This window comes from Pimephales promelas, chromosome 15, assembly GCF_988280905.1.
Source record: "Pimephales promelas chromosome 15, fPimPro1.hap1.1, whole genome shotgun sequence".
In the NCBI taxonomy this organism is placed as follows: Eukaryota; Metazoa; Chordata; class Actinopteri; order Cypriniformes; family Leuciscidae; genus Pimephales; species Pimephales promelas.
This window is the reverse complement of record NC_142783.1, coordinates 27500253-27526802: the sequence shown is the minus strand read 5'-3', so window position 1 is coordinate 27526802 and position 26550 is coordinate 27500253. Positions and strand designations below refer to the sequence as shown.

The 26550-nt window shown below is 37.7% G+C and overlaps 1 protein-coding gene across 16 annotated transcripts in view; it reads right to left on the bottom strand.

Moving 5' to 3' along the window:
- gphna (gephyrin a) overlaps positions 1-26550 on the bottom strand; it is a 78707-nt gene that overhangs the window by 14396 nt on the left and 37761 nt on the right. For 2 of the 16 annotated variants that reach the window (XM_089120465.1, XM_089120469.1), the window contains exons 7-15: positions 24992-25264; positions 24460-24576; positions 21500-21631; positions 10597-10638; positions 9174-9248; positions 5627-5689; positions 3773-3815; positions 3553-3690; positions 1460-1615 (exon numbers count right to left, since the gene is read on the bottom strand). In XM_089120465.1, the coding sequence (XP_088976591.1) occupies positions 1460-1615; positions 3553-3690; positions 3773-3815; positions 5627-5689; positions 9174-9248; positions 10597-10638; positions 21500-21631; positions 24460-24576; positions 24992-25264 (1039 nt within the window). The remainder of the gene's footprint in view (positions 1-1459; positions 1616-3552; positions 3691-3772; positions 3816-5626; positions 5690-9173; positions 9249-10596; positions 10639-21499; positions 21632-24459; positions 24577-24991; positions 25265-26550) is intronic. The other 14 variants (XM_089120473.1, XM_089120475.1, XM_089120476.1 and 11 more) reach the window with 12 other exon arrangements.

Here is a 26550-nt window from a genome sequence, read left to right as displayed (position 1 = left end):
GTCAAATTACATTTACATTTATTCATTTATCTTACGCCTTTTATCCAAAGCGACTTACAATTGCTATATATGTCAGAGGTCGCACACCTCTGGAGCAACTAGGGGTTAAGTGTCTTGCTCAGGGACACATTGGGGTCTCACAGTGGATTCGAACCCTTGTTTTGTTTTCAAACCTTACCAACACCAAACTTTTGAATAGTGGTGTATGTCGGCATAGTATAATATGTAGACAGCAATATCTGCAAACCTATTGGTTATTGGTAATTTATATCGGTCCATTAGAAACTCTTATACATCAAAATCCAGCAGAACAGGCTCTCACCTCAGCATACTCTAAATAGCCAATCTTCTCCAAGGCTGAGACCATTTATACATTTTAAATTCATTTTATTAACCGAGGTGACAGAAAGAGGTTTTAAAACAGACAGCCGCTCATAACTTACACCCATCTCGTTGTATGAACAACGCATTTCCAAAATTTATGAGTGACATTACTTGGCTGGGTGAGGATATTTCCTCTATTTACGCTGATCTGGACCTGCCCTCCTTGCGCTCGCACTGAGCTGAAAATCAATCACTTTTATCTGTCAGGAAACAGTGAAGCTCTACACACGGTTACTGATAGATTGAAGGCACAATGTTTGAGGGTTTTGTGAAAAGAGGTGATGTCGGAAAAGCTTGCGTATTGAATGTTTGCTTTAAGTTGTTTTTATTTTTACTGTTGGATTTGTATGCAAGCACACTGAAACATCTACCCATTCCGTTCACTGGCTTCAATAGCAGCAGTCATTGACAAATGGTCTAGTTCGCAAAATGACAACAAAGCTCTTCAAAACTAGGCCATTCTTCATGGATAAAACAAACAGATACAGTCAAACATGGAACATGATTCCGTTGACTATGTATGACAACCATGCCATGTCCAAATCAGTGGAACAAGCTAAAGGAAAACAAAAGATTCCAGCGAGTCACTTGCTTCTCATGAGCTGAATCCCAATTTGATATACTATCCGTAATAGTGTCACATTAAAGTAGTATGTCAAAAGGTACTCAAATGGCATTCTATTTCTGATTGGATGGATCATTCCATGCAATGCAAGTGGATTTGTTTGCAATGACTCACTGATGTAACATCAAGACACCATTTTGGACTGGTTTACTTCATACTTACGAGTATACAATCAATGTCTAAAATGTCCATATTATACTTTGCATACAAGTATACAAAAGTATGCAAATTGTGATTCAGCAACACTCAGCTCAGTCCTTGACATGAGATTCTTTTTCCACCCTCTCGTCAGTGGCAGCAAACAACTCTCAGCCGCCCCCTGCTGGTCTGGAGGTGAAATGGCACTGAGGCATGGATGACTATTCCACACATTACTGGGGCCGGATGAGCATCAGGCATGCTCGAAGGTGTGCGCCGGACATGAAGGTGCTGGGTAAGGTGCTCACTGACCTGCGTCAAACTTTGGGGCTTGTGCGGCACTGGCCAGGGCTATAGTCTCTGCCTCTGCTTCGGCGCCAGTGCAGAGAGGAATTTTCCGCCAACTTGAGCCAGTCTGGCGCCAGATGCCTTTTCGTGCTGGAGGGGCCAAGTCATCTGCATTGGGCCCTGCCAGACGCATTGGGCACATTACACTACCACATGGGCAATCCCACTATCCCCCACGACATTAACGCCCAGCTCAGACCTGTGACTTGGTGGCACAATTCACATCCACATGCAAGGTTGGCTGCTCTGTGTTAGTGATGGCCATGAAAAATAAAAACGGAGCCATCAAAAAGAATAGCATGGGCTAAACTAAACAGCTTTAGGTGCACTGATCATAAAGTACATCCCGTAGTTTTTTTGTTTGTTTGTTTGTTTAATATAACCAGTGGGACTGGACCGCTCCGGATGTTCATGTGAATTGAGTAACATAGTTTTTCCAAAATTCACAAAGAAAGCCTTTACGGTTGGATTTGTGTGCAAACTGATCACAGGATCTCTCTTCAGATGATCACAATGGCATCAAAGCTCCAGAGAAGGTCAGCGAGTTAAAAAACAACAGAGGACGGCGGATGGGACGAGCGACAAGATTAAAGCTAGAAAGATGGAGAGATGATGGGGTGAAAGAAAGAATAAACAGATGTGTGACAGATGAGGAGCTACAGGCAGGAAAGATGAAAAAGCTAAAGCCGAAAGCCTGCAAAGCAAAAAGCTTGGTGACTATATGCCTTCAGCACTTACTGGCCTATATACACCACAGTCAAACAGCCAATGAGAACACAGTTTGGTATCATAAGAGGGACAGTACTACAAGTTAAAAGGATAGCCCACAAACAATGAAAATTCTTTTATCGTTCATTCATCCTTGCGTCTTTCAAAATCCATTTGACTTTCCTTCTTCCGTGGAGAACAAAAGAACTTATTCATGACAGCATGTTTCTATGACAAAATGCTCTTTACAATAATGAAAGTAGTCATATGGAATACTTTTAAGATGTCTTCAAATTACATAGCATGAAAAAGAGTAACAAGAACATTCTTCAAAACAACTTACTGTGTGTTCCATAGAAGAAAGAAAGTCATATGGATTTGTAACAACATAAGGGTGAATAAATGATGACAATAATGCTGGTTTTTGGGTGAACTATCCCTTTAAGGCTTAATCACAACATTTTTTTTGAATGAGTCTGAATTATAAATACTAAAATATGCATGACAGCATTTTTTTTTTAAATGAAACAATTCATCCTTGTGAACTCCATGCAGAGTCTGAAACACCATACTGCAATGATCCATTGTTGTTTTTTAATTCTGTTCTGTTCATTTTTACTGGTTGTAGAACAAATTATACGGCAATCAACAAAAAAAAAAAAAAATCAGAAAATGACGTAAACAGAAATAGTTTTGACTTTTTTTTTTACGATAAGTTTGTAAAATGCCAGCAGTTTATAATTATATTATAATAATAATACTAGTAAAATATCATGTTTCTCAATACCAATTTCAATGAAAAAATAAAAAATAAAAAATGCTAGAGAATACAAAAAAATTGTGTTTTAAGGTAAACATATATACTATATATAAACACACTTTGCTGTTCATGTCTGATTTCTGAGGACTCATAACAGCTACTAAAGTTCTTTAGCCAAGAGCAGGCTCCTTCTTGTTTATATTGTTGTTTGATTATTAATGACAGTTGCAGACACTGCAAGTCCTAATCCACATATTTCATATTTGATTTGATCACATTTTTGCCCCACCTGTCCACGCTCACCAATATCTCACCAAGATTGATCAATGACAGTTGCGTGTCTAATAGGCTGAATTTACACTGCAAGTCCTAATGCACAAATTTCATATTTTGATTTGATCACGTTTACCATTTCACCAAGATTTATCATTTTAAAATACTTTACAAAATAAAATATAAAATACTTTTTAAAATACTGTCATATTTTTGACACCCCTAGTTTGCGAATATATTCTCACAAGTGGTTTAACTTTGTGCGATCAGGCATTTGGCGTAGTTTAGGGTTGGTATGCGCAAACAAAGAGCTTACCTCTGTAGTTGATGATTTCGGTACCCAGGACAGGAGTCATCTCTAGCACAGTGATGAAGGCCTTGTCCATAGAAGTGAGGGGAAACGGGGACATGCGGTGTCTCCGAGCTACCTTGGTGATGTCCACTGCACTGTGACCTGATACAAAGAGTGAGAATTTACACATGCTCTCAAACGCGCGTGCACAAACATCACTGATAATGGACAATCGGTCACCCACTTGCTCTCAGGATGTTCTCCTTGCTGCTGCATCGTGACTGCACCTACAGATATAGAGAGAGAGACGGAATGAGAGGGAATGAGGAGGAGAGAGAGAAAGGAATTGGGAAAAGAAAGACAGAAAGACATGAAGAGAGTTAGCGCACAAAAGGAGCCCCATCCTCCGTCCAGGAGAGTTAGCATTCCACTGACAGGGTTCATAAAGATCAGAATGAGCATCTACACATTCAGACAAAACAACCAAAATAAACTAGCTTGAAAACAAACAAACAAACAAACTGAAAATAACATTTTCAGTCCTACTGCCATTATTATCATTATCATCATGGACTTAATGCTGAAAATGCTTAATGCATGGACTGCAAGGCTGAAAATTTAAGTGTTATGTCATGTTAGCACTATGGTGCCCAAACCAACCCGGTTCCAGAATCGTATTTTATATAACAGACATTAAAGTCAACATGAAACATTTTAGTCCTGTGCATTTTAGAGATGCAGTTGTAGGCATTTCCTATCTAAACATTGATGTTTGATTGGACCCACACAAAACATTATTGTACAGCTTCTGACATAAAATACTACTTTTATGGCACCTTTATAGTTTTTAATTTGTCATTTTACTGCTCAAGTAATGCCACGTGAAAAAAAATGTAGAACTTGCTTTTATCCATCACAAATTGATTTGATCGTGAAAATTGGGCGTACAAAAAACAAAATGGGGTTTCTATCTGCTTTTTGACTGGAACTTGAGGTTAAAGGTCAAGTTTAGCCTTAAAAGCATTTCGACTTATCCCATTGATGATTCCTCTTTTTCAAATCCAATGCTATTTGATATCATTCATGTAATATTTTTAAAAAGTTTAGTTTCCTACAACATTAGCCTAGATGTGGCCTACTTGATGTCAGATAAGAACAGTCATTATTCATTATGTACATATCTATTAAAATAAACATTTATTTAAAAAAAAAAAAACAGTCTCAATTTCAAGTTGACTTTAACAGCTAGGAAGCTCCATAAAATAACACCTCAAACACTCCCTCCCATTCAGTTCAATTTTGACCCCTTTTAATTTCTCTCAAAATTAGCCATGAATGTTTTAAGATAATAATAATAATAGCAAATCTGATTATACATTCAGCTGTAACTGTGGAATCTACCAATACAAAGTATCATAAAGTATGGAGTTCCCTTAGGCCAAGAGTAATGGTATGGGAGGGCAATCAAATTCCATGCAAAAATACACATTGACTTGAGGCTATAGTGGCTGAAGTCTATAGATATTACGTTTTTGATTTACTGCATGAAAGCGTTAAAACAGCCCTTTATGTGTCCTTCGTGCTGAGACGCAATGCCCCTGGCCTATAGGGGGAGACACACAAGCAAGTCCCAAATCCTTTCTACTCACGATCCAGTTACAACAGACTAGCACCAACACGACAAATCAATGATCGACACAGAGCAGAGAGAGAGAGAGAGAGTTAAAGAAAGACAGGAAGAGGAAGAAAACAATGAGGCGCAGCTCACATACAGCAAACAGCAATAAAACACTGCATCTAAATGGAGATAAAACTTAAAAGGAACAGAAAAACAGGAGAAAAAAGATCTAAGAAACAGAACTCAATGTCCACAAGAGACTCCAACACACCAAACGGCTAATAAAACAAAGAGAGCATTAGAAAGAGCAACGTCTACAGACAAGATAATGAGAAAGAGAGGAAAGAAACAAGACAGGGAGAGAGAGAGAGAGAGAGAGAGAGAAGAAGAGTGTAAAGCAAGGAGTTTGGACTCCTGACGCAAAGCAGAGTTTGCGGATGGAAGCAGCTCCTTTTTTTTGCGTGGGTTGGGAATAGTTACTCGCGAGTCGAAGGTCCTATGGTTCCTGCGATCATCTTTGAGCCCCTCCAGCCTAGAGTGGAGCTTTGGCAATGAACAGAAACAAAAGGGTTTACAACAGACAGAGCAAAGGAGAAGCTTTGGGAGACCAAAAAAAGAAAACCGAATGAGTTTTAAAGGCTCTCTGAGACAGCGCTCGCTCAGTTTACACACAACAAGCTGAGATGACAACGAATGAGCACTGAGAGGTGAAGAGAGATCTGACTGGACGTCATTCGCTCCTGTTGCTAATGTTTAGGTGGGCGTTATGCCGGCCAGCCAGGAAGGTTGCACAGGTTAGCGAGGAAGAGGGGTGCGGTGAGGCACAATGTCACTCGGCACGCACAGTTAGGGAAATCACATGGCACATACGGCACTTTTGTTCCAGTGAGATTTCAGAGGACACCGGAAAAAGACAGTGGTGTTGATTATCAGTGTGCTAATGGCCACCAGAACAGTTCAGAGTTTGTGTAATAGATTCGTATGATTGGATGTCTGTATGGATGGATGGATGGATGATTTAGTTTCATTTGTTTTCTTTCTTTTCATGAAGTACTAAATGCACTAAAACAAAAATACGGGCAAGTTTAAGATAATTTGTCATAATTCAAGATACATTTAATTTACTGATAGCCCTGTTTAAACTTACTGTAATAATACATTATGATCATTATTTCATAGATCCTAGAAAACCCTACAACTAGAGTTATTGCACATGAATGAATGGAAAACACACAAAAAAAGCAGTTCAAAGTTTGAGGTTAATCAAGTAAACTAAAAAAATTACTATAAAATTAACTGTGATTAAATTGCCTTCCCGCATATACTTTAGGTATAATAGTACATTATGATTATTATTTATTAGATTACAAGTTATGGTGTAAGTTATTTAGTTATTTTTAGATATTTACCAGAGAGTCTGGTAAAATGCTGAATAAAATATCAGGCCAAAACTCAATGAATTGTAAGATGATTAAATTAAATAATTATTTTTAAAAAGTTAATGCACTAAAATAACATTAAAAGGGCTCAATCAATTATTTTCTTAAATAAAAATAAATTAAAAAAGCAAATAAAATAAACCTGGTCTTCCCTTAAAAATCCAGTAGTATTAGTTGTATTTAAAAAATGGGACAGTTTAACTACAGTATACCAAACACAACATTGCAGATCCAAGACTGGTCGCATCCCATTAACCAGCAATCTTTAACCAAATCCTGTACAGGCAAGGAAGACTGTACATCTGTGGTACCTTTTTATTCTTCCCCTCCTCCTATTTGTACATCTAACATCCTTTCATCAAAAAAAAAAACAGACAGCATGAGCTCATAGTGAAGATGAGGGGTAACCAATGATCACAGGACGGTTGAAGGAATGGATGGAGGCAATGAAAGCAATGCAGCGATGTCAGGTCTCTTTAAATCAGAGCGGGACCAAAGAACTTAGTGGACTGAAAACACACTCTCACAAACAGACACGTCCTCACACACACACATAGGGTGGGGAAAGATGTGTCAGCATACGGGGAAGATGAGAGTTAATCCCTGACCAGTGAAATGAAGATGGAGTAATTGGGAAATAGCAATGGGGAATGAATTATTAACAAGAGAGTGTCAGGCCCAATAAGAGGAACTCCGCTCTGTGATTAACCAATCAGAAATGATTGATAAGACAGTATGGAAACTAACAGCTGTAATGCTGGTGAGCCATTTTATTAGCTCGGAAAGAGGGATGAAGAAAGTGAGAGAGAGAGAGAGAGATGCTGTATTCCAAAACTTAGTGAGCTGCCTAACTAGACAGTATTTTAAGGCATCATTGTCACACTCCTGACATGAAAGTTAATCCAAAAAGGTAGGCAGAATAATTATATAGGGCAATTAATTGATTAAAAACAATAGTCCATCTGATTAATCTCGAACTTTGAATTTACATAAATTCCGCATCTTATTTTATTTTATAGTATATTGTATTGTTTTGTTTTATATATATTTTTTTTGGTATCAGTGTTTTTTTTTTTTTTAAAAGAGAACCTATATTGCCTTTTTCTAAAATCTTTCATTTGTTTTGGGGGTCTACTAGAACAGGTTTTCATGCTTGAATATTAAACACATTATTTTTCAGATATATTTACGTTGTTGCAGTACCTCTCTTCCCAGTCTGTCAGTAACACTCTGTTTAGTTCCTGTCTCTATGAAGCCCTTCCTTACGAAAAACGCAATGTGTTCGGATTGGTGGGCTGGACCAGTGTGTTGTGATTGATCAACAACTTCAAGCATTTTTTGGAAATTTCACGCCCCTCAACATAACTGAGTTTCAACCATAGACTGTAAAAAAAATATGGACCGTCCTCACCCGTAGGTTTCTGAAGAACATTTATAAAGCCCGAAGTGGATGGAGCTGGCCTTCGCCATCTTGGTAACTTGTCACTACCAACCAAGTCAACGAAAATGGGCAAACAATAGCTGAGGTGATAGACGGCAGGGCTAACAGACAGCAGACAAACGTCTATAAATTACAGCAGCGGCAATCCACCTGTCACTCAAGTGGCCACGCCCTTAATTATGCAGAACTTTAAGACTTAATATTATTTAAATGGATGAGTTACACAAAAATTCACCCTCCTCAAAGTTGTCATGAAGGAAAAAATTAGCTGTAGACAAAAAAACACTTTTTGCACCAGACTGTAAAAACGTTTTTGGGATTGACTCTCTTCTGCAGCCTGTCCCTAGCGGTCAGTCGATGAATTGCAGTTTAAGTCAGTTCCGTGTTGGTTTCAGGAGAGAGACAGGAATGTTGCCGCTTAGTTAATTCAAACAGGCCTCACCCCTTTATTTTGCATGCGTCTTGGGCGGGAATAATTTAAATTAGGAATGTTCTTTCCCGGAAAAAAAAACTCAAGACTACAATCAAAGCGTTTCAGGGAGTTCAGAAACAGCGCTTACTAAAATCAAGAATAACTCCCTTTTTAAGTTGTGCTTTGTAACTTCAGACCTTTTTTTCATGCTCAAACTGCAACATTAAACTCTAAAAAAATTGTAAAAACGCATTACAGGTCCTCTTTAAGAAATGAAACCATTAGCTATATTTAACTGCATTAAATTGGGAATTTAAAATTGTAGCCAAATTGTTAGAAGCGAGTATGCAGAAATACCAAAAATGCATTGCAACAAACAATCAAAAATTGCATACAAGTCAAGAAAGATGTTAATTATAAATATATTTAATTAAATAGCAAAAAAAATAGTGAATCGATTATCCTGTGCTCTTCATGTGAGGAGCGCTAAGATAGCCATCTTTGTAATCGGTAAAGCAAGGTAGTTGACTAGGTTTTGGAACAAAGCTAGAGAGAAAGAGAGATTGCTTAAGACAAGAAGTCAAAGCTATAACAAAAAGTGCCTTGATGCAATACATCAGAAGGCTGTGGGCCACGTGCAACACTCTGAGGGAAGACTCTGGTGCATGTTTGTATGTGTGATTGACTGAGTGCTGACTTATGTGAAGATTAGGGGAGAAAGGGATATCTGTTTACCTGGTCCAAGGTAGAGTACCTTGACTTGAGCGTGATGACCTCATCCAGGTGAGCCCTGAACTCTCTCCGTGAGGCCTGGAGGAAGCCACAGGACAGTAACTCACCTGATACAGCCTTGCCCGTCAACAAACACACACACACACACACACACACACTTCACAGTATACAGTCACAAACACACACTCTAAGGATCATCTAACACTGATGTAAAATATGAGGGGGAATCAAGCGAAAAGTCATAACAGCAAAACAATCCTACAACTGCGCAACCAAAGAGGAGCAAAGCAGCTGCAGCGTGTCTCTGTGTGTTACGTCGATTTTTCGTCTGATCTCTAAGAACAAAGGAGGCTTCCGTGGATAATGGGCACTCATGATTGTATTAAAGCTCATTTCTAGAACTCCTCCAACTTTGTGAAGCTGGAAGTGTTGCAGAAAAGTACAATATTATGAGAGATAAAAGTCTTCAGTCTGGAAGGACAAGCGTGCATTTGGTAGTTTTTAAAGCTGCTGTAAGCAATTCGAAAATCATGCTAACTTCCACCACCATTGCTATGGGATTGACTCTCTTTTGCAGCCTGTCTCTAGGGGTCAGTCGATGAATTGCAGTTTAAGTCAGTTCCTTGTTGGTTTCAAGAGAGAAACAGGAAGGACGCCGCTCGGTTTCAACACACTACTAACTCAACCAGGCCTCGCCCCTTTATTTTAAATGCGTCTTGGGCGGGAATTATTTAAATGAGAAATATTGTGATATGTTCTTTCCCGGAAGAAAACTCAAGACTACAATCAACTCCATTCCCATCCTTTTATACACTCTTGACAAAAACCCGCCTTCCAAGGGGTGAATCTCATCAAATCTTTCAAGAACATGTCTTAATCATATCATATCAAAAGAAGATAAATTACTGTAATGTGAAAAAACAATTATGTATTATATTATCTTTATTTGTTGTACAATTAACAGTATTGCTGTATCATGACAACACTTGTCGTCTTTAAAATATTAAATAAATAAATAACTGCCTATTAAAGTAATGAGAATCACCATTGAGAATAACGAAAAACACTCAAATAATGCAATAATAATTTGATGACTGGTGGTATTTCATAACAAAATTCCTTACAGCAGCTTTAAATGTTTGTTTTTTTAATCAATCATAAAATTTCCCACATATTATCTATACATTTGTCTAATTACTGATCACTTTATCCTTATTTAAAGACAGAAAAGTTCACAATTCCTGAGAAACTGATGAATTGAAGCACACACACAAACACACCCAACAAACTATGAGGCATTTTGGGGGTAAACAAATGAACCGATAAGACAGGCTTGCTTCACAGGAATGAGTTGTGCACGTGTGAGGTGTGTGAGCAATGATTGGCCGAGTCTCTGAGAGGCGGTGCAGTGTAAAACATGCTGTACCTCTGTGACACTATAAGTGGATGAGCAGGAGGTGAGCCGGGCCTGGTGTAGGGAGAGAGGGAACAGGGAAGAGGAGGGTTAACACTGCAGCCACAAGCAGGGGGAACACATATAAACAGCATTCCCATCATTACAGTGGCTTACAGGCAAGTGCTCTAAAGGGAGAGGACACATTCAAGACACAACTGCCAGTTTGACTGGACACAACTGCACACGTTTGCCAAGACCCCCAGAGAGAAATTATCTTCAAACACAAAATGAAACATGCAACAAACTAGTTACAATGATAGCTCGCTGACAAAAAAAACAACAACAAACAAACAAAAAAGTAAATTCTGTCATCAATTACTCAAATGCATATCATTTCAAACCTCAATGACTTTCTTCTTTTAAAACACAAAAAGAGAATGCCAATTTACTAACTATCGTTTACTATTATGGCAAATGGCCAGTATTTCTCTCTGCTGTCGTGTCGCATCAGAAAAAGAAAGTCATGTGGGTTGAAAGATATGAGAGTGAATGATGATGGCAGAATTTTCATTTTTTGGATGAACAACCCCTTATAATTATATTTTGAACGACGGACAACTCCTTGCTCTTTTAAAATAAAATAGTTTAAACATACTCTAAAACTCACAACACAAAGCTTCATCTCTCCATTTAAGAAAACTAAACCACTTTTAAAAAAAGGTAATTCTGAAATTGTCATGGATATAACATCACAACATAACATGACCGCCAACATTTACATTTACCTACATTTAGGTAAATGTCCACATTTACATTTAGGTAAATGTCTACATTTACATTTACAATTACATTTATATTCAGCAACCCAGCCCACTCTGATGAACGGAAATGCGAATTAGGCTAGTATTTCTCACATGCAATTAGCCATTCATAACACAAGTCAATTAAATACAGAACTCTTACAGTAGCAGGTACAGTAACAAAAACAGGCCGTTTAATCTCACTGTTTTTGGTACAGAATAGGGTCGCTTTAACAGACTGTCAATGTAGCTGTGTGTCAGAAGATATGTATGTGTCCAAACAACAGAACTTTAAGAACCAATACGTGTCCTTGAAAACTTGTACCAGCCATTAAAGGGATAGTTCACTTTGAAATTAATTTTTGATATGTTTTAGCTTACCTCAAGGGCATCCAAGATGTAGGTGTCTTTGTTTCCACAGTCATGTCTTTGTCTATCAGTCATACACTGGAGGCTAAGGGGTCCACCAAAAAAAAGCATGCACAGAGAAGTCAAAATTAAACATGATTTAATGACTCGTAAATGTAAGTACACACTGATGGCCTAAGACACGAAACGAGCGGTTTGTGTGAGAAAACGAACAGTATTTATATCGTTTTTACCTCTTGTAATCATAGCCATGACAAAATGATCTGACGGCACGGGCGCTTCGTTCTGTGCATGCGCCGGAAGTGATCGCTTGCGCGCCTACGTCACTCTTTGTTTATACAGAGATTTCGGAAGTTTTACCTTTCACTAAACATATTTCGATATACGGGAAACCACAATGGAAGACGATTTCGGTATATCTAAATATGTTTAGTAAAAGGTAAAACTTCCGAAATCTCCGTGTAAATATTGAGTGACGTCACACGCAAGCGATCACTTCCGGCATAACATTGAACTGATTCAATTCGGTTCAGTTGGACATTGCACAACTGATTCAAATCACTTGGACGACACTGTGATTACACGAGGTAAAAACGATATAAATACTGTTCTTTTTCTCACAAAAAACGCTCATTTCGTGTCTTAGGCCATCAATGTGTACTTACATTTATGAGTCATTAAATCATGTTTAATTTTGACTTCTCTGTGCATCCTTTTTGGTGGACCCCCTTAGCCTCCAGTGTATGACTGATAGACAACAACGGTTTGACTGAAAAATTTCAAAATTGAAAATACTGTGGAAACAAAGACACCTACATTTTGGATGCCCTTGAGGTAAGCTAAAACACATCAAAAATTAATTTCAAAGTGAACTATCCCTTTAACCCAATAGGCACACACACACACACACTACTAAAAAAATTAAATGCAGAGGCACTGCCAGATACAATATGTATCTCTTCCACAACTCTTGTCACATTCAATGACAGGGATGTGTAATCGCCACGGCAAGCGTAAGGGCCTGTTCTCCCCTTCAGCTGACCTTCAATCTCCTCTCCATTCATCAATGGACGAGAGGGAGAGGAGGTGGGGGTGGGGTGGGCTCGGGAGCAAAGGGTCATTGGCCTGTCAATGTCCATTTATTACACTTCCAGAGAGGTTAAGCCAGATACGCTGTCTCTCAAACTAACACACGCAACCTAAACGCGTTATTAGTGTTTATGTGGCTTCTTATTTTGGTTATCCCAGTATCCTATATTTAACAATTTCTGTGAGAAATTTCTTCTCTTTGATTATTCATAATAAAGGTCTGCCCTGTTTACACCTAATATGATATAAGTAACACAAAAGCACAGAATATTGGTTTCTCCAGCACTTTTGAGAGCTATGATAATACATTTTAAATCTGAAACGGGCATTGCAGAACACCTGTCCCACGTGCTAACGGGCGAGGTTGTTCCAGTCTTGCTCCCTTTAAAAAGTCAACCCATTTCAAGAGAACTAATGCAATCACTATACTGACAGCAAACATGCCCAGCGATGCAGCCAGTAATGTAATGCTTTCGCTAAAAAAAAACTTTCATGTCAAACCTCCACTTAAGCAAATGGGCATGGGAATTTTGTCTTCATGAAAATTATATTATTTTGTTATCATGACTTGTTGAGGTATGATTTTCAATTTGAACAGCTACATAGGCCAATATAGCCAGAGTATAACCCAACTCCTACTACACTTAACCTAAAACACCTAACAGCCAGAAAAAGTGCAGTCACAGTAGCGACAATAATGTCATTTTGGTCTTTATTCATTTAAAACAGAGCAGAAAGCAAAGGGATGGGATCGGACAACCCGATCTCATGGGAATTTGTACGAATTTTACGAGGTGGCTAATTCGTAACAATTCGTACGACCTCACTCGTACGAATTAGTACGATTTTGCTAAATCGTACATATTTTACGAATTAGCCAATTCGTATGAATTCGTACGAATGACCTACCCCTGACCCCGCCCCTAAATATAACCGTCACGTGGGTTTAGACGAATCGTACAAATTCGTACGAGCGGGGTCGTATGAATTAGTGCGAATTAGCCACTTTTGAATCACTCGTACGAATTCGTACGAATTGGTCATGAGATAGGGTAGGATCGGAGAGGAAGGGGAACATAATGTGTTAGAGCACAACACAAGAGGCTTTTTTAAAGTTTAGAAATGGTCAGGTTTAGGGTAAACGTTATACTCGGAGTGGTTTGTATCGTTAATCCGAGCGGTTCGAATTTATGCCTTTCAATGACAACACAATCAACGGTGAAATGAATCTGCAGCAGTCAGGTCAATGCTCTTTCAGTTTTTTTTTTTACAATCATTATTATTGTAATTTCATGTGCTTTGAGATATGCGCTAGTTTAACACCGTCTCTCATGATGCTTTTGTTTGCTCCCTGCTGCTTCATGTTTTGAAGGAGGCGTGGCTTTGGAGACGCTCTGAAGGGAGGGTGGGATCTTAAGCTTTCAAAGCTAGCTCACTATTGCTAGTCTCTGGGAAAATTGCCCACCCTTAATTACAGTCTCTTTTTTATGTCTCTTGCTGAAAGCCCCTCCAGGTAGTATCCTTAGTCAACCCTATCCTGCAAGTACACACCAGTGAACACACCACACACTCGCCTCAGTGAACACAGACGCTGTCCTTCTGACCATCCAGTGAAGCACAGGGTGAGCTTCAGTCTGAATTTATCTTCTATATCTCATATTGCTGTTATCTTGACTTATTATACATCACACACATGATGGGAATCACCAGTGATTCAGAGGTGATACCATCATGTGTATAATGTCATAAAGTGTTGTTGTTCATATATAAATATATATATGACACATTGAGTGGGTCAATCTACAATAATTGTTGCAAACTACATCTGAGCATATAATATACTATAATAATGTATATTTGTTTTATAACATATAATATGGTAATTTATTCAATAATATTTGTGAAATACTGAATAATGAAAGAATATGAAAGAAACAAAAACAAATATTGCACAATTAAAGTATTGTAATTTAATTTAGTCATACATTCTTTTTTTAAATCTGACATTTCTAATGCCAAATTTTGATGTTAAATACTTGAATATTTTTCAGAATTTGATGCACGATGTTGTTGGAATTTTTTTAATGACTCTATTGGAACGGAAACATTGCATCCGCAGCATCCGTTATAAATCTTAAAGCTCCAGTCCTGGATTCTGATTGGTCAGTTCCAGCTGTGCTAAAATTCATGATATGAGATGCCATCTTTTAGCATTTGTTTACATGTCATATCTTAAATATTTAATATTTTTATTCTATTATGTTATATGATAGTTTTTGTAGTAATATAATATTTTTCTGTTCACTTGTCAGACCAACTATTATAAAGCTAATATGTTTTGCATTATTTTATATTATAAGCTATTTTTTATAGTACCTAATTTATAAAATGTTAAAACTGTAGAAAATTACTCCTCGTAAAATACCGAAACTAGATTTTTGAAAACCGTGACATCAAGCGCAAGTGTATTACGTGTTCACTAAGCGTTTCTTTACAAAGATTGCCAAGTACTATAAAAATACAAATACAAATACATACAACTATATAAATATGCATACAAATACAATCACCAACTACTGGCCTGGCAAGGCTGGCATACACCGTTTTTAGTTGTTTTCGCAGATTTCTGTGAATCATTTTGTCTGTATGCGAAAAACGCAAAGGAAAAACGTTCTTAGTTTTTCTTTAGTACACCATTGTCATGTAAAAGGTAGCCTAAATATTCTGTCAGAGAGACAGCCTGTTTTTGCTTAATATTACATTACATCACAATACATTACATTATATTATACTGATATTATATTATATTATTACATATTATTTACAATAACATTGTGTTGGAACATATTTATGAAATGTCTGATATAAACTTGATGTCTATCAATGTCTATCATAAACTTGATAAACACGAAAAATCCAAAGTGTGTAAAAAAAAAAAAAACATATTCCCCCTTCCACAAACAAACACACACTATGAATATGAGTGGACATGCACACACAAAAAAACAAGCATACATACACTTGCACAACAGGCAAACACGCATAGTTAGTGACAGAAAGAAACAAATATGCACAAGTCATAAAGGAAACAACACAATATCAGCACCAGCACCTGGAACTGTTGTACTTTTGTAAATTTGGGAAGCACTGACACTACATCAACTACACTTCCAAAATGTGGCATTCAGAAAGCCACAGTAATGTATCCTGTACGTCCACAACAGACCACTGCAGCTGTTACAAAACCAAGTGGATGCTCCTTACGCTGTAGATCATGCTGCACCCTGAAATCCCCCTGTCCCACGATCCCCCTCGGCGTCTATCTGAAGCCCTACTCGCTTACACCCCACACGCACACCAAAACAGACACGTGTATAACAAAACAGAGTGACGCATCAGAGAGGAGAAAGACGGCGCTTACCATGCTTTATCCTGGTAAACAGAAGAATGCCGCAAGTCTCCCGTGCACACACTGACACACACACACACACACTACACGCATGAAGCAAGAGAGAGTGTAGGAGGAGAGAAAGAGGTGGAGTGAGACAGCATGCAAAAGCGGAGGATGAGTAAAAAAAAAACACTGGGATCTAAATTTGGAGGAAGTGCAACCACAGATTTGAGGGATGTACGGCATAACGTGGTTGTTGGCTGTGTGCGCGGTTACGGAGAGTGTTTTCTGAAATCAGATCGGCTCAGACGAAGCATGTGAGTGGGTTAAGAGAGGGAGAGAGAGTGTAAAAACATATTATGCATTATTACCTCTGTGCTTAGTGCGAATGGAGAGCTCACAGCCAAACAGGGTCTTATGTAACAGCTGGACGATGTGCTGAGGCAATGCAGTGAGCATGTGTGTGTGTTGCCTCGGGCCGTACTGGATGATGTATGCTCGGAAAAGGTTTTTAATCACACGTTGCTTTCACACTGTACACAAACACAATTTGGCTTCACATCCGATCTCCTAGGCCTGATTGTTATTTTGATGAAATGGGAATTGACCTATGGCTAAGCCACGCCCCCTCCACTCACTCGCACAAACAGTCAACATCCGGGGACTGCGCTATGGCAGCTGTCACAATAGGAGACATTTCACAGGAGGTAATTGGTGATTTTTGGAGACAGAAGGATTATATATCATCTCAAAGTCACATAAAGGGCCTTAACTATGCATTGGAGGGTTATATTCATAATTTTATTGTTGAGAAGGTCAATGAAAAGCTCCCGGCAAAAACGTACAGGTCAAATTGTAAACGTGATAAACCGCATATTGTTGCCATCACCGTTTGGTGCTACAGTATTTACATGAATCATTCAGCATAACATTGTTAACATTTGTTATCTCGGTTATTTACAGATACGTTAATGAAGCTAAGTGACGTGATGTACAACGCAGCTAGAAGCTAACGTTAACGTTTTCTTACGTTAGATATTTTAAAGATAACTTGTTGACTTAACTTAGAACAGATGTAGACATCCTTGTTTAATTTATCCACGTTTAGTTGGCGTTGTGGTCTACCGCATCACTTAAATCACATAACTTTATCCAGAGCAGACACTTATCTTGGTTGAGATGTGGCTTGGAATAGGGTAAAAAAAAAATACACACCCTCGCCCAGCCTCTCGGGAACCTAGTGTCGGAGTTGCATGTATCCCATGCACACTGTTTGACCATTTTAAACTTAAAATGACAAGAAAAACGATTTGAGTGAAAACTGACTAACTGCAATGCATTTCAATGGATGTGGAAGCAGAGAATGTCTGAGTGTATTGGGTTAGCTGCGCAATGTGATTGGCTCATTGTGTTTGAGGGCGTGGCTTAGCCATAGGTCAATTGTTTGTTCAGAATGTTAAGTTTCAGTGAATCCTCGTTGTAATGATTTTAGCTTCAGCATGGTTCTAAAGGTCTCTCTCATACAACAAGCTGTCAGCTTGGAAAGAGACGACTGGAAAACTGGAATTTAGCCTCTGCTGATGTCTACCACACCATTCTGCTGACCAGAACATAAGCTATAATTTCATGCATTCATGAATATATTGTGTGAAAAACTGCTGATTTGTTCACTACACAGTGAATGTCACACAGTTCACTATATAAGGAAGGAGTCAAACAAAAAAGAGCTTGGTTTGGGGAAGTCAAACAATCCAGTATATAAAAAGTACAGTATAAAACAGTAGAGTTGCATGATTCTGGATAAATTGTGTTATAAAAAAATCTCTTTTTTAAATAGAGATCAAGATTCTCCCACGATTCTGAATAGACAACTTAACAAAACAACATGTAATTTACTAGAGGTTCTGACAAAATGTTGTGGTCCATTTAAAAAATATTTAAGTAATTTAAATTAATTATTCAAAAACAAATCTGTTTGAATGAATGATTCAATGACTCACTCAAAAATGTCACTTATTTTATTACTGGATGAATCTACACCTTTGAATAAATTTCTCGAATGAATGATTCAATGACAAATAGAGTTTTTAACAGTCACATTTCACCACTTAGAGGTGATATACAATCTTTATATAAAGCGTCAAGTTATGAAAGGTGAATGACCCTGTGTGGTTGAAAGGACTGTTTGTGAAGCTGTTTTATACCTACACAACAACTCTGGGTCAGCGGCAGCGTAATGCAGATTTAATAGACACAGGAAAATAGTTGTCAATTAAGAATAAGATCATGTGGGTGTTTGAATCGAGATTGTGATCTTTTCATTTTTGCCTAAAAATGTAAATATTCCAAAGTGATTTACAATGATTAGCCTCATTATCCTAAAAGTGTTAGGATGATATTTATGATAATGAGGCTTTTAATCATTGTAAAGGTCTGTTCATGGGGTTATTACATGTTAAATGTATTTTTGTTTTCCTATTTTCATAAAACATAAGTCTGTCAACTTGTATTCATTTACTTGATAAAATAATAAGTATGTTGTATCTTAAATCTAGGTAATGGTCCAAAGTATATTCACTTTTTACACAAATGCTAGGGTCCACACTGTACATGTTCCGATTTTTCTAAACGGCTGAGTTATGACATTTTGATTAAGAATTATGAGGTCAAACTTAAATGAAATACTCAAAATAAGATCAATGCCATGCATTTAGAAAACAGATTTGTATAAGATTACAAATTTAATTTGGCCCCTCTATGAATGTGAGCCCCACCACAGTCTCTATTTCTCTCTCTCTCTCTCTCTCTCTCTCTCTCTCTCTCTCTCTCTCTCTCTCTCTCTCTCTCTCTCTCTCTCTCTCTCTCATACACACACGCAATATAAATATATAAATTTTTTCAGGTCTGGGAATTCCCCAAATGCTCAAGCTGGTAGGTACACTGCTAAAAGCGCATGTAACAGAGTGTATACACACACACACACACACTTCTCTGCACATTCTTTACTGTGTGTAGCCTCTAACTGTTAAGTGCCACCTGACACCCTTGTTCAGCAACTAAAGCCAAACTGCCAGACACTTGTCATAAAAAACAACAGTCAGCAGAATTAATACCCAGCCTGAGGTCAACACTGAAGCTTAGAGCACTTCATTGGAATTCTGCTTACCACAGGCTTTCACATACATCCTAAAAGAAAATATGATGTAAAGAGGCCAAAACATTTCCATTATATACTTCAAGCACTTTGCAGACCAACTCAGTAGCACCTCATTGCAGTAAATGAGATCCAGGGGGCGGAGTTGGATCCAGATCTAAGGGGTGGAGAAGGGTAGGATTAGGGATCAGAGGGCGGAGATGGGTAGGATTAAGGGTGGTGTTAGGGATCAGGGGCCGGAGATGTTTAGGTTTAGGTATGTGTAAGGTGGGAGGAGTTGGATCTGGATCCAACTCCTCCCCCTGGATTTCATATTCTGCAGTTAGGACCATATTTCCAGTCTGTTAGACAAATACTTTTATCTATTAAAAGAAAACACAGTTGTAATACACACTGTGTTCACTAGAGGGAGACAGAGAAACTAGTGCAGCAGCACCACTAATTACTTATTCTTATTATGTTGACAGATTTCCCCACACATATGACTGTGACCCACAGTCTAATGAGCTAAATGGACACACACACAGTGGTCCTGACCCATGATGTCCACATCGTCAGGGACAAAATAGGAAACACACACTAATACTATGACACAATTGAGAAAAAACAATTGAGAAAGAGCTGAAATCAAAGTAACTTATTGTCACACACTCCACAACAAAATGTAACTTGTTATAAACACAAAGAAATGACTACATTCAGAAAAAAACTCGATTGTCTACACCAATAGCACTTTCCATTCAAAAGTTGAGATCTGAGAGTGAGAGTATTATAATATTGTATAAAGTGACCAAATTCTGATTCTTTTGTCCACTTTCAATCACTTCTGTCCTGATTTCTTCAACGGGAGGGTGTTTGGGTGGGTAAATTTGTGTACTTTTTCAGATCTTTTGATCTAATGGCCAAAATAAGCTCGCGCAATTTAGAAATGAACGCGTATGGAGACAACGGAAAAACATACAGGGAGCTTTCGTTTCTGCTCTGATAGCAGCAAGACCACACCGAATTCAGGGAGAGAACATTGTGATTGGTACATTTTTCTTCAACCAAATTTGGGTCTTCATCCAACAAAGCTTAAATCCAGTTTGGATAGTGTGATTCCCGTCATGTTTTCGCATTAGGTCAGTAGGTGGAGAGCAGGTGGTCCTTTGTGGCTGTTTGAATGCATTTGACAACATGAGCGTTTAGAAAACTAAAGCAATCCGGTTGAATGTGTTTCCACTATCTCTGGAAGTGGTCGAAAGTAGACAGGTTTAAAATGTTTTAGACTCTGTTACACCATAGACAAGCATCGTCCACTTGTGATCCGATCGACAATCTTAAACGCATCTTAATACCAGGTGTAAACAGGGCGTTCAAATAACTGTTAATGCTGCAAAAAAAAAAAAAACAGCTCCTGAATATCTTAAAGAAAATAATAACAAATGTTATGAATTAATAGCCCCTTGAAGAAATTCATCTAATCATACCATGGATCAAAAACAACAAACTGTCAACTGCTACAGGAGGAAAATTTAATGGGCTCTATGCACGGCGGTATATCCGGTTAATGTTCTAAGGATGCTTAATAACTTCCGCCGATCGTAGAGTCCAATGCAATACCGAGAATTTATATTGAATTTTATACTCTATGGTTATACTAAAGAAACGTTAGACACAAAAATAGACTAAACAGACACCCCTCGTTGTGTTTATGCTTCTTTTTTAAATGATATCAAATAAACATAAGACATATAAAAATACATCTAAACGTAGGAGAGTTTCATTTCAAAGACGGGAGGACAGTAAATTTTGAAAACTCTGCCATAATCCCGTTTTCCTCAGTTTTCCTGTACTTTAATCTCCCCAACCGGAAACTGACGAGCATCCTTGCGTCAAATGCGGAACTTATGCGTGCATATAGCCCATTGGCCAAACTTAAAATTCAGCCAGTGAAGAAGCCCTGCTTCTCCTCTCACACGGCCCAATGAGCAAAGTCACTGCTGTCAGAAATGCAAAGCAGTGTGTCAAGCAGCCAATGAGGTGGCAGCAGATGAGGATCCAGCCATGGAGGATACTGAGTGCATGACGAAACAGAAAGCTGAGGGGAGAAGGAATGGTGTGAATAAAGGAGAAGGGGCGGAGTCTTACTTTAGGGGTGGGGCAGGAGGCAGTGGAGAGGCGGGACTGCTGAGCACAGGGAGACTCTGAGGGCGTGGTGCTGAGAGAAGCGGTGTCCCGCGGCAACACCTGCACGCCTCGTGAAATGATGGACTCTGGGATCTGGAAATTGAAGACCGTGACAGTCAAATTCAGTAAACAATTGTCAGAATTAAGCATTTTCACTTAGTATTGTTTACACTACCATTGAAGTCATCACATTAAATTCCTCAAAAGTGACAGTAAAGCAATTTATAATGTTACAAAAGATTTTTATTTCGAATGCTTTTCTTTTGAACTTTCAATTTATCAAAGAATCATTCAAAAACAAGGTTTTCACAAAAAATGTTAAGTGACACAACTGTTTTTAATATTGATAATAATGAGAAATGCTTCTTGAGCACCAAATCATTATATCACAATCATGTGAGACTGAAGACCACTGTAATGGCTGCTGAAAAAAATCAGCTTTGCCATTATAGGTACAAATTGCATTTTAAAACATATTAAAATAGAAATTGGTTCATTAAAATTGTTATAATTTTTCCACAATATTTCTGTTTTTACTGAATTTTTTTATCAAATAAATGCAGCCTTGTTGAGCATAAGAGACTTTCAAAAACGTAAAAGAAATATATATAATTATTCAAAGCTTTTTAATGGTAGTGTATAATGATGTAAAAAGGTTGAGAATTTTTAAGGTATCTAAGGGATTTTAGCTGAAATTAAGTCATTAAATCTAAATCAAATTTAAGTAAAAAGGGTAAATAAAAAACCTAAATAATTGTGAGTATATATATATATTTATTATTTATATAAAAATATATATTAAACAAATTCTATATTGTATATAATTTTCAATGACACACATATACATCTTTTTTTATTTATTTAAAGAAATTAAACCCCTGATCTTTTACAACAATCTAATTTTTAGTCGTTAACATGACCTCCATATGTGTTGGCTGGCACGTTGCAAAGCATTAGTCAATCATAACACTGCTTATTTGCATATAGAACTCTCAAAGGCACAATAGCATCAGAGAGGGGTGGTAAATAATGTAACACAACATTAAACCTTGATTAACATGGATTTTCAAATGCTACAGAAGCACATAATATGGCCCACTAAATGTCTGCAGAAAGCATCAATGAACATCCACGACGAAGACAAATATTTGAAACGCTATGATCTATCAGAGTGATATTTGTTACTGTAGTCAGACTGAGACTCTCTGCCTTTGATCCAGCAGGCGAGACTACGTGCAGTAACAAACTGCAGCTATGCTGTCTGGGAGAACCGTGGTGGGATTAAGCAGGAGTCTGATGGGCAGAAGGGCGAAGAGCGCAGGGATCTTCCACAGGAACGCTGGGGCTTAACGGAGCACTAATTAACACTGGGGCTAAATCAAGGCCTCGCAGGAAAGAGCAGCTCCACGAGCGCTTTAATTACCCAGCGCAGAAGCTAACCCTGCGCTAATAATAGCATTCGACTCAACCTCTGCCTTCCCGGGAGACTCGTGCTACGAGCGCTCCCTGTGGAGAACACAATAATGCCAACCTGCATGACCCCATTTATAATTACTATATAAAGACAGCTAATACAGGATATACACTCAATCCTCTGCTATCAGGGAAAAAGCTTTACGAGAGACCAGGCAAAGCTGAACAACAAGACAAATATTGCTTACTAGATAATAAACATGATACAAGGCACTACAGAAAGACAGTGAGACGTGCTTGCCAGAGCAAAACTAAGGTGTTGTGGGTGGCTGCCAGGGTGTTACTTACTGGCAAATTCAAAAAGCGAGACCTCGAAGTGCCAAGTCTATGATATTCTGGTCTCTATACATATAGCTTTATGTCTAAATAAATAAACAAATAAATAACAGTATTAATAATTTACATAAATCATATAAAACTTGAACTGAATTAACATTAAAAAGGTTAAGTTTCTAAACTAAATTCTCTCATGTTTTATTGTGATGCAAAATAATTCAGATGAATGAAAATTAATTAAAAAAAATACATTATAAAAAATAACATTTAAATTATGAACGAAATTAATGTTAAATGCCTGGTTTGCTGATTTTTTTTATTATTAAATCATATTAAAAGAGTTTATATTACATGTTTATATTACACAATCTACATAAAAGTTAAAGTGCCCCTATTATGCCATTTCCTTCCATGTAGTGTTATAGATCCAATATAGATGTTTGATTATGTAAAATGTCTGCAAAGTTTCAAAGTTTAAAGTGTACGATAATTAAAGTTACTCTCTACCAAAAGAAAGAATCAATTCAGAACTGCCTGAAACCATGTTGCCAGAGATTCCAGACTTACTTCCCGCTCAAACCTATCTAGATTTGTAAAAAAAAAAAAAAAAAAAAGACCCATACTTTGACCTCATCCTTCAACACTATAGTTGTAGCTGAGGCCTGGAAGAGTTTGGTTCATGATGTAGAAACTGACACCATTGTTACTATTCATACCACTGTGTATTCAAGTGCTGAGGAAGCCTTCAGAGGTGAAATTCAGATATGGTAATGGACGTTTGGTTTCTGCAATACTTAGGCCAATCAGAGCAGAGTGGGCTCTTGGAAAGGAGGGGTTTAGAGAGACGAACTGTTAATTGAACTGCTTTAGACATGGTGAGAAAATAGGTGATGCTGCAATGGAGACCTCCAAATAAAATTCATGAGCCTTTAAAATAGCATAATATGGGTACTTTATATTAATTCAAGACTGTGGTATTTAAGTAGAAGTAAAAAAAGACCTCAGTGACAAATATGGAAAGACTATGGAATGTTTTTCCTGTTTTTTCATTGACCAATAGTAGTGACAAATCATGACATTTCATTTCTATGATTGGTTGTGAAACTGGATGTTCAAAAGGGCCAATGTAACATCAGGAGAGGTGAATATGGATGGAAACGTGGGTGTCTTACCGTGTCGCTGCAGGAGCAGGTGAAATGGGAGGGAATGGAGGTGGGCGGGTTGAAGCCACTCAAGGGCTGCCCACCTTTCGCCATGAAAACGGCATGGCTGGGATGAGACTTCATGTTCTGATGATGAATATGAGACATTTAAACATGACAAAAGACTTGACACATGTACAAACAAAACACAAAACAAGAATTAATGGAACATCAAGGGCAAGATATGATGAAAGAAGGGGCAGAGCATCATTTTTTTTTCAATGTCAAAATTTCAGTTTTCCTTCTCCTATTCCATTGTTAGGAAAACCTGTTTGAAAGCAGTTGCTGCCAATCCACTAATGGCTCAGCCATTACACAATTTACCTTTGAATACAATATGAAATCACTTTATTAGCCTATTTAATGCAAGTTTATCTTGAATGATTTCTTTTGGTCATTTTTAATAATTTAAAGAAGAGAAAAAAAAAAAAACCCATCAGTGAAATAAGCCAGTCTTAGATATTAAAAGACTTGAGACTAAATAACCATTAATGGTGCTCACCTTCGCAGCAATAGCAGCTGCTGTGATGTGAGAGGAGCCGCTGTCCTCTGTGGACGCAATGCCACTGTCCTTCTTCTCCTCGTCCTCTTCCTCACACTGCACACCCTTGTCTTCTGTCTGCTTGTGTGGGCTGGTGGTGGGTGGAGGGGAGAGGGGCGGCGGAGGGGACGGCAGGTCCTCTAGAGCGTCGTGTACCTCCTTCACCTTCACTATGGCGTCCCGTAGCAGGTCTATGGCGTGGGGCAGAGCAGGCAGGATGAATTGGAAGCACTCCTGTGAAAAGGGAGAAACATGTGAAAGAAGGAAACGGCAAGAAGATCTTATAACCCCAAAACATGTTCCTTTCATATCAATGAGCTCATGAGCAGCTCAAATCTACAGTGATGCCGTGGGACAGTCTAGAAAAAGGAGGCAATAATGTGACAAGATAGTGGACAAGCAACAGAAATATGAATTATAAATGTACTTATAATTAATTCATTTAATACTGAAAAGAACTTCTAAAAAATATACAAATATCTTTAAACACTAAATGAAATTTAATAAGTAATATAACTTGCCCAGTATTTGAGTGTGTAATTTAATTTAATTTAATTAAACAAAATACATGATGATGTAAACAATACATAATAATTAATTAACATAAATAGAGAATATTAAACTTAAGTAGAATCAAGGTTAAAAAGGTTAAAATAAATTATTTTATTCTCTTATTATATTGTGTGATGGAAAATCTTATTGTCTGACATTCGGGTGAATAATAAGAAATTATGATTTTAACAATAAAATTTAAAAATAAAACATGCTGGCATTATTATTATTATTATGGTTTGCTGAAAAATAACATTATTTATATAAAAAAAAATATTACAAGAGATCCAGCTATGGTATAGCATTATACATGTTATTAACGAACACACAAGCTAAAATAAATGCCTGACTGCAGTAGATTAATGATTGATAATTAGTATTATTTTACTTATATATCCATTTTATTATTCTTATACAATATTTAACGTTAAAAGAGCTCAAATAATATTGATCCTGAGCTACTCCTTTAAGATTTGAACAGTGGAATTATAAAAACAAATGAATCTGTTGTATCTGTTCAGTTCAACTTTCTCCAGCTCCTAAGCGTCAAGTGTACTGTTTAGCAGTAATGCGAGGTCTTTACGGCATAAATCCCTCTTGTTCTCCTCCAACGTAATGGGCCACTATCTATCCGAATCCCCTAATAGGATGACATACAGGCCCAACCTATTGACACTAACTTAATGGAATTTCTAATACAGTTGGACATCCTCCATTTTGAGGGGATGAAGTCCGATAAGGACACAGCATGTGAACCTAACACAGGTGGGCAAACTCGATTGCTCTTAAACCACATTTCTTAAGTGCTTCTGACAAGAGACATTAATAATAATGAAGGAAAGGACGGCAGCGGGGATGGAGACCGGTCCAGGGAGGGTTGATGCGGAGTGTTTCCCCCCGCAGGTCTGATGTGGTTGCATCTCTCCGTTTTGGTGACTCAGAGTTAAAACGAAGATTAATGTGTGGAG